General features: G+C 40.3%; 2 protein-coding genes across 2 annotated transcripts; one reads left to right on the top strand and one right to left on the bottom strand.

Annotated features, from left to right (window-relative positions):
• Positions 1 to 132: 132 nt before the first annotated feature.
• Positions 133 to 3,447, bottom strand: LOC124037793 (kininogen-1-like). The gene is made up of 7 exons (XM_046352863.1): positions 3,106 to 3,447; positions 2,835 to 2,951; positions 2,661 to 2,736; positions 2,264 to 2,436; positions 1,531 to 1,638; positions 1,247 to 1,345; positions 133 to 1,095 (listed from the first exon to the last, which is right to left on the bottom strand). The coding sequence occupies exons 1-7, from the start codon at positions 3,316 to 3,318 to the stop codon at positions 763 to 765; spliced, it is 1,119 nt and encodes a 372-aa protein (XP_046208819.1). The 5' UTR covers positions 3,319 to 3,447; the 3' UTR covers positions 133 to 762.
• Positions 3,448 to 6,116: 2,669 nt separating this feature from the next.
• Positions 6,117 to 9,128, top strand: LOC124037796 (lysosome-associated membrane glycoprotein 3). The gene is made up of 6 exons (XM_046352868.1): positions 6,117 to 6,651; positions 7,282 to 7,466; positions 7,699 to 7,824; positions 8,089 to 8,143; positions 8,262 to 8,435; positions 8,641 to 9,128. Exons 1-6 carry the CDS (start codon positions 6,606 to 6,608, stop codon positions 8,781 to 8,783), a joined length of 729 nt encoding a protein of 242 aa, XP_046208824.1. The 5' UTR covers positions 6,117 to 6,605; the 3' UTR covers positions 8,784 to 9,128.
• Positions 9,129 to 9,517: the final 389 nt, after the last annotated feature.

A 9,517-nucleotide genomic window follows, 5' to 3' on the forward strand; every position in this document is an offset into this window, starting at 1 on the left:
ATCAAACAAGTCTCTTTACAGAAGGAAATTCAAAGACATGTGTCAACTTATTGAGCTATACATTGGTGTAAAAGGAAATAATCATTTGATGTGTAAATGGTGTAATTGTTATTTAAGAACAAGGTTCAAGGGTCATCTTTGTTACTACTCTTTATTTAATACAGTACTTTTATTCTGACAGGTTTATAGACATATTGAATTATATTTTTAATATACTGTATTTTGTCATTACTATCAACAATGCTACTATGATTGTATTTATTACGCAGTCATCTTGCATGAGAGTTGGTTAAAATAATATTATTTTAGTCATTCTGATAAACAGCTGTAAAGAGGCTATAGGAACAACTAAAAATACTTCTAACCAGTGACATCTGCATTATTAAAGACAGTATACTTTGTGTTTCAGTTTTTGTTCCTCGGTTAAATACTTGCATTGTATCCAGACTGACTAGAATTATTTGAGTGTTATGTGACAGTGTACAAATAAACTTCTCAGTTAAGTACTTGCATTTGTGGATTGTGTGTTGCTTTACAGAACAACAGCACCCAGCACAATTGAATTGTTTTAGTTATTTGTTTTTTTTGTATCAAATGGCTAAACAGTCTAGATGCACTTTGACAAATTTGAAGGAATACGAAAGCAAGATTGAACTGCATTGTCAGAAAGAGTTATAAAAGCTTGGTAATTTTTCATTTCAAATCAGCAGGTGTGCTTATGATACAAATGCACTATACAGCGTGCACTTGTTTTTTTCACGGCTAGATTAAATCACTTAAGCCCTCCTCTACCACTGGCAAAGGTGTTGTGCTTTTGTCCTGTGCAGGCCTCTGGGTTGTTGGGGGGACAAACTGCTTCCAGGGCTTGGAGGGGCAGTGGAAGGGGCTCTCAGCAGCAGTGGTGGGGGCCACAGAGGGCAGGGCTGACTCTGGGTCTGTGTTAGCCATGGTCACAGCAGTCGGGCTGCGCTCCTGAGACTCCTCTGATGACTCCTCTTTGGCTGAAGCAGTAGAAGCTTGGGTTGTTTTAACTTCAGCAAAATTGTTGAAGTTCCTCAAGGGAGACCATCCAGGAGGTCTTCTTCTAAAGACTTCCTGTGAATGGAAAGATTTTTCTTGTCAAAATCCTCCATCATTTAGCACAAATCCCCCAAATGTACAGCTACACATCACTATCCTATTCATTTATCAGATTTTCTGAGCATCATTAATATGCTATGTTAGTACTGTTTGCACAATGTCTCACAAAATTGTCAAGGGGACCCGGTGCACATTCCACATTTGCTTCTGCAGTCTCATGCCTCCAAGGTGCCACATCTACAGTGGAATTGCAGTGAGCGAGTTCCTAGTGAGATAGCATACAAGATGATAGCGATGCCAGGGACAAGCATTCATGATACAACACATGACAGTGAATTATTATCAAATGTATTTCATTTACGTACAGAAGTATTACCACACCAGAATCATATATTAGATCAAATACAGTAGGTTATTAAAAAAAATACTATGAGCTCTAATGGAGTTTACCACATCAGCATCTGGATGACATTCGTCGTTCAGCTCTTTGTGGTCCGCTTTGGAGCAATTGCTTTTCCTCATATCGAACATCAGTTTATACCTGAATCCAGCAACCACCTGAGAAGAGCGTGTGAAAGAAAGTAGATGTTATTGAAATACAATAGTTTGAGCCCCCCCTCCCACTCAATGAACTCTGGAATGACACTCCTAACGCAAACAAGTGCATTGCAGTCCAACGGTCACAACCATAAAGATACATTTCGCCACACGCACCACACCTTCCAATGCCAGAACCAAGGTGATGATTTGGTGTGTTTCCATTGGAAGGGATGAGCAAAGATACTTATCTTCTTACAAAATATGATATTTTTTTCTAAATCTCTGTTTCTTTGTGTTGTTTGTCATTGTTGTAAGGCCCAATACCCCCGACCCCAACTGGTTACGGTGTTCCCTGATTCACACTATAGGGCGCCAACCGTACAATGCTGGCTCTGATAGTTCCTTTTCACAAGTTCCTTTCCAGCATGGGTTCAGAAGCTATGGTGGATATGTAACCAGGCCAGCCCTGGTCTAGTTCAGCTCAGCATGATTTGACTTGGTTGGGCCCTATTGTGTCAATCAGGCTTGAATTGAATTAGGTGTTTAGAGTCATGGTGCTTAACTTTCCACCAGGGGGTGTAGTTGGCTAGTCTTTGTAATGTTCAATAACCCCCAGTGAGATTTGCAACTGATTTACATGTACCTGTCTAGTAGCGAAACCAACACTGTTCAGGATGAAGTGGTGGCTGGAGTCAGAATCAGCATTGAACCTGGTGATGGAGTATGTCAAGGGATCCTTCAGGTCCTCACTGTCCACATCAATCTCCCTAGGACACCCCAGACATGTGGACCGTTCAGCAACAACAGGGGCCTCCACTGGAAGTCAGAGAGGGTTGTCAGTATCACAGTTCGTCTCAGCTGCTCAAAGAAAATGATTTTAGCCACATTTTTCCCAGAATGTTTGGGTGATTCTAGTCACTGTAAATACATATTCTGCAGCATGTGTCATTCTATGATCAATATATATTGGGTTGTCTAGAAATAGACTTGTCGGTGTTGTATGGCTTGGTCTGCTTGATGTGAAGTGAAAAGCTATCCACCTGGGTCACAGAAAACTGCCAGGACCTTTTTATCTGTCTCTGACATGTGGACTGTTGCCTTACAAGGCCTTGGCACCTAATAAACAAAGAAAAAGTGGAGAAAAAAATGTAATTGCCAAGAGATGTAATCTAATAACAATGCATTCTTCACCTAGCGAAATTATTAAAATGTACCTTGTTCCCGGTGGGGAGGTAGTCACAGTCTCTCCAGACTTTGTCTCCCCCTGCTGGACAGTCAGTGACCCTGCTATTGAATTCCACAAAGTACTGAGTGCATGAGTCATTCTGAGCCTACAAGAGAGGAACGCAATACTGGACTGTGACTCGGTGTAGGAATGTTCGTATTCCATCTTCAACAACAGAATGAACTCAAGATGTATGCAAATAGAACAGGATAAATGACTAACTATACCATTACAATATTCTCAATCACTAAGCCACCTACCTTTGAGGACTCCAGAATCTGGTAGAGTGCTAGTTGATTTCCAAAAGGAAGCTTCTCATTATACTTGACTAGGGCCAAGTCCACAGCTGCCTCCACATCTTTGTCATCACAGAACACCAGGACCTGCTCTGGCTCCAGCTCCTGCCCCTGTCCTGGAGCCCAAAGCTGGAGAGAGAACACCACCAGCACACACAGTCTCACTCCAAGTTTCATAATGAATGTCCCAGGTCCAGAGAGAATCAAGTGTGAGACCAGATTTCGTTCCCTACTGGACTCCTACCTCTGAAATGATTGACTGTAGTCTATTCGCCAACACAAACCTGTTCAAATAAAATGAGACTGTTCACACACAAAAAACAAAAGCCATCCAGGCAGTTCCTGTGACAGAGGAGTAAATGTTTACTTATCAGCTGTCACCACCATGCCTGCACTCTTTAAAAATCAATACCCTTTTCTGAGTTGGAGAGAGTTTATGGCGAGAAAAATAATGGACATGTTTAATGAGATATTAACTTCCAACAGACACTTGTTGTGGCACCAGTTTGTTTGACACATCTAAAAAGATCCATACATGGCTGATAACGAACTATGTAAGAGTCAAGTGTACGAGTCAACTAGGTTAGATTCACGTGCCTGAGGAGGGTTTATTTTCCTGTCTCTATAATGTAAGGGATTAAACCTATCTTACTGTGCTGTGAATGTGTTGGTCAAATGACACATTATCCCAAGGGAATAACCTGTAGTAGCCACTATATCAAAACATTTTGGTCTAATGAATACTAATTGTCTATCCCTAAAGTAAACATAAATATTAGTTTAGTTTTAAGTGGGTGTCATACGGTAATACAATAATAAAGGTCTCTGCTATTTAGATGTAAATAGGGAGGGAATAAGACAACCTCTCTACCACAATAAAGACTTTGGATGGATAAATATCACGCCTAACCAGACACTTTCCAAAAATGATTGTCAGTTTGTCAATGCAGAGTTAAGCCTGACCTGCATTGACACTGCTGCAGTACTGTGTATTTTAGGAGATACTTTGTCCCTCTCTCTACCTTTGACCCCGATTGCCTCCAATGCCTGCCTACGCATAGTTTGATTTCCCGAGCTCAGCCATTCCCAGAAACCAACTACAACTCTGGTGCAATAATTTCTATTCCGCAATCCTTCACTTTCCCTAGTAAAACTGACTCCTAATCAAAGCATCTCCTTCCAACACTCACGCAAACTGACCCACTGTGCCATCCATTTTGGCTCCAGGTCATCTACAAGTCCATGCTCCAGGTCATCTACAAGTCCATGCTAGCCCGCCTTATCTCAGTTCACTGGTCACGATGGCAACACCCATTCGTAGCATGCGCTCCAGCAGGTGTATCTCACTGATCATCCCTAAAGCCAACACCTCATTTGGTCGCCTTTCGTTCCAGTTCTCTGCTGCCTGTGACTGGAACGAATTGCAAAAATCGCTGAAGTTGGAGACTTTTATCTCCCTCACCAACTTCAAACATCTGCTATCTGAGCAGCTAACCGATCGCTGCAGCTGTACATAGTCTATCGGCAAATAGCCCACCCATTTTTACCTACCTCATCCCCATACTGTTTTTATTTATTTACTTTTCTGCTCTTTTGCACACCAATATCTCTACCTGTACATGAGCATCTGATCATTTATCACTCCAGTGTTAATCTGCAAAATTGTAATTATTCGCCTACCTCATGCCTTTTGCACACAATGTATATAGACTCCACTCTTTTTTTCTTCCTATTGTGTTATTGACTTGTTAATTGTTTACTCCATGTGTAACTCTGTGTTGTCTGCTCACACTGCTATGCTTTATCTTGGCCAGGTCGCAGTTGCAAATGAGAACTTGTTCTCAACTAGCCTACCTGGTTAAATAAAGGTGAAATAAAAATAAAAAATAAAAATAACAATACGAATAATAATACAAATGCAATCTTTGATTAACCAATGTAAAACATATTTTCAATTTAGAGGCTAACATCTTTAACTCCTAGCTAATGCAAACAAGTATTTATCATTTAAAAAATGTGAATTCAACAGATCAGATGGGCTGGTTCCTTTTTGACCTAGTGGGCCTGTCTATTTTGGGGGGCTGGCACAAAATTATCATTATCTGGCTAATAATGTGGGCCTCAAGGAAAGAAATTTACCGGGTTTTTCTTCAGAAATACCAGAGACGATTTCTGGTACCAGTCCGCTCTGATTCAACATATGACCTTTAAATGAACCAACCTACTTTTAGGCTATGTTTTTAGGTAATAAAAAAAGAAGATTATTTCACCTTTATTTAACCAGGTAGGCTAGTTGAGAACAAGTTCTCATTTACAACTGCGACCTGGCCGAGATAAAGCACAGCCGTTCGACACATACCACAACACAGAGTTACACATGGAATAAACAAACATAAACAAACAAATAATACAGTAGAAAAAGAAAACTCTATATACAGTGAGTGCAAATGAGGTAAGACAAGGGAGGTAAGGCAATAAATAGGCCATGGAAGGAGAGTTGTATGGCATTGAAGCTCGTCTGGAGGTTAGTTACCACAGTGTCCAAAGAAGAGCCAGAAGTATACAGAATGGTGTCGTCTGCGTAGAGGTGGATCAGAGAATCACCAGCAGCGAGAGCGACATCATTGATGTATACAGAGAAGAGAGTCGGCCCGAGAATTGAACCCTGTGGCACACCCATAGAGACTGTAAGAGGTCTGGACAACAGGCCCTCTGATTTAACACACTGAACTCTATCAGAGAAGTAGTTGGTGAACCAGGCGAGGCAATCATTTGAGAAACCAAGGCTGTTGTCACGTTCTGACCTTAGTTCTTTTGTTATGTCTTTGTTTTAGTATGGTCAGGGCGTGAGTTGGGTGGGTTGTCTATGTTTGTTTTTCTATGAGTTGGTATTTCTGTGTTTGGCCTGGTATGGTTCTCAATCAGAGGCAGCTGTCAATCGTTGTCCCTGATTGAGAAGCATACTTAGGCAGCCTGTTTTCACCCTTGATTTGTGGGTGATTATTTTCTGTGTCTTCCACACTGAACTGTTTCGGTTTTTGTTATTTCACGGTGTTATTTTGTATTTTTCTGTGTTCTATTTCGGTGGTCCAGTCATGATGAGTCGGGAAAGCCAGTTGGCAAAAATAGGTATTGTAGCCCAAGTAGTGGCTGATGAACCTCTTTGGATAGCTGGGAGATGGGCCTAGTAAAGCTAGCTTCAGGCTAAAGAGTTGAGTAGACACAAAACAGAACATATCTGACCTGCAACAGCACAAGGTGCAGTTAGTTACATCATATACTGTCCATCCATTTAAACAATTAAAAATTAAACACTCTTTGCCCCTCCCCTTGAATGTGCTCATCACTTGAGCAAAATGTTTTGTTCTTCTGGAGTGGAATTCACCACATCACATCTCACAACCCACATTTGGTGACAAACACCTAACTGAACGCACAAGAAGACAGACAAACTCAGCAACAACATGCATCGTGAAACAGTACTTTTTCTACTGGTTGTGATCATAATGGGTGAGTTACATGCACCTTTATCTAATAATGTTTAATCTATTCAGTGTTAGTGGTAGTCTGATATAAATTGAAACTAGGCAATGCTGCAATGCAGTTAACCACGAAGTATGGAATCGTTAATCTGCAAACAGAATAATATAGGGCATTTGAATCTGATTTGGATTCTGAGATGATAAGTGGTACTCTTTAACAGTGCTCTGTTGAGTGCACTCTTAGAAAAAAAGGTGCTATATAGAACCTAAAAGGGTTCTTCAGCTGTCCTTATAGGTTCCAGGTGGAACCCTTTCGGTTACCATGTAAAAACCCTTTCCATAGAGGGTTCTACATGGAACCCAGAAGGATTCTACCTGGAAACAAAAAGGGTTCTCCTATTGGGACAGCCGAATAACCTTTTTGGAAGCCTTTTTTTCTAAGAGTGTAAAACATTGCTCGTAAACTTCATGACATTTTAAAAACATAATCATGACCACTTCAACACATGGAGTAATATCAAACAAGTTGTTAGAATAGCTTATTTAGGTTTATTGTTTAAAAAAAAGAAGCATCTGAAACCAAAGGGTGCTTATGAATGGTGTCTTGTGGTTTCTGTAAACGGTTTCACTTTATACTTCACTGCCTACCCCTTTACAGGAAACAGCCTCATGACTGTTGCATTGGATCCTAAGCCCACTGAACAGGCCAACCTACCACAGAGGCCTGTCCTTCAGCCCAAAGAGACTGTTCCTGTCACCGGAAACTATGTGCTGAAAGACCCTACAGGCACGTCGTGCATCAAACTCTCCATGGGAGTTGAGTACATAGTTATTGAGAAGAAGGTAGGGGCAGTCACTTTCTCAGCACTTTTTGTTTAGTACATTTCAGCACTTCTTTGTCAGGGGTGAGATCTCATGTGGGTTGCTACCAAACTGTGAAAAATAGACAACGGTCACAAAAAAATGCTACAGATTAATATGATATAAGTAGCTGTAAATCCTACAACATCACTTGTTTGCTATTGTTTTTGTCCTTTTCCAACCCAATGCTACGTTGATTCTTTTTTTCTCCCAGAAACCTTCCTATTTCAACTTAGACCCTACCACCACCAAGACTACTGGTAGATGTGCTGAAAAAGAGTCCGTTCTCTCCCTGGCTTTTCTAGGAAAGGGAGGCGATCTGAATTTCACCTTTGAAAAGGTACAAATTCAGAAACGTCCTTTTTCTCATGTCTGACACGTATGTCCACATTTTATAACTGGAAACCCTTTTTAGCCCCATATCCTTTCTGACTCGTACTGAGATAATGGCTGTGAATTCACAGGTTGACTTTTCCATAACGAGCAGAAGCAAAGTCATAGATTATACATGGCTCTGAGTAGAAGCATACTCATTCAAATACATTTGCATGATGATTTGCATGTTTGGCTTTGAATAAACACTTAAGTATTTGTCTACCCACAGGAAGGGAACTTGACCTATGTGTCAAAGATCACAGGTAATTTGGCACCAGGCAAAGGTAAGTTAACCATTATCATCTCACAAAATAGACACATGATGTGAAACAAATGCATATATCTTTTTCTACAGATGTCTTTGTCAGAAAAACAAGGCTGATCTTGTTCTTCCACAATTAGGAATTAAGAACTATTCTGGGGTAATAGAACATGAGAAGCTGTTCCCAACTGCCGCTGGCCGCAGCCTCAAGTGCTCCTCTCAGACAGAGTTTCATCTGTCTGAGAACCTTCGAGTGAAGATTGTGTCTCTTCAGTTCCAAGCTTTCAAACTCACCAATGGGAATTTTGGAGAGGGTAGGTCACTTTAACTGGGGCCTTTCTGTTCACGATTTACAAAACCATTTTATTTCTGATTTTACTGTAAGGTTATATATGGTTTAATGCTTTGAAATGTAACATTGTAAACGTAATGTTTTGTCCTTTCAGCCCATCAAAAACAATTATTCAAAGTGCTAAGATCCAGATGTAGTTTTCTAATGTCCCCCTTATGACATTTCAGAGGTTGAGTGCAGGGCTGATTTCATCAAGAAGATCATTCCCATTATTTGTGGTGCCGCGGTTGTGGGGCTCTTGCTGATTGCTGTCCTGTCCTTCCTGATCATCCGGGACCACCACAGACAAGCTGGCTATGACAGGATCTGAGAATGCTTCATGCAAAAAAACATGAACACTTTTTATAGCCATGTTTTGTATTTCCTAAATGTTTTTTTTTATCCATTGCCAATTAGACACTATTGTTGTTTTTAAATATGAAATATTTCTGCAAAGAAAATATAAATAACATTATTACAGTAAAAAAATATGTGAATGTGGTTAACACTTATAGGAAAGCTCTGTGTAATTTTTTTTAGAATTTTGATGTTTGGAGATTATATTCTGGTTTGAAGAGTGCATACATTCCCGTGTGGCTTTATCCAGCTGGATTGAAATACATTATCATCAAATGCATGTATACGCCTTTTTATAAAAACACACTGCCCAAAAACATATTTCTGTAAGACATTGTTAATTCGGTCTTGAACCTCTCTGTGACCTCTCCTGAGGGTTAGCGCTATTCGTGATCCTTAGTATTTCCCGACCTTAAACACTAACCATAACCATTTTACATTTCAACTTCAATCGTGTAGGAACACTCAAGGAATCCGCAAAGCACGGCCAGTCCAGAGACCCGGTTGACACTAGATAAAACACGCCACAAACCTCGTCTATTTCTACAATTTATCTTCTTGATTTTTAACCTAACCCTAACCACACTGCTAACATTATGCCTAACCCTTACCTTAAATTAAGACCAAAAAGTAAATGTTGGTTTTCGTACATTTTTAACATATAGACCGAAGTTACTTTGTGGCTGTGGTAACTAACGGAAACGCAGA

The sequence above is a fragment of the Oncorhynchus gorbuscha genome, linkage group LG06, assembly GCF_021184085.1.
Source record: "Oncorhynchus gorbuscha isolate QuinsamMale2020 ecotype Even-year linkage group LG06, OgorEven_v1.0, whole genome shotgun sequence".
Lineage (NCBI taxonomy): Eukaryota > Metazoa > Chordata > Actinopteri > Salmoniformes > Salmonidae > Oncorhynchus > Oncorhynchus gorbuscha.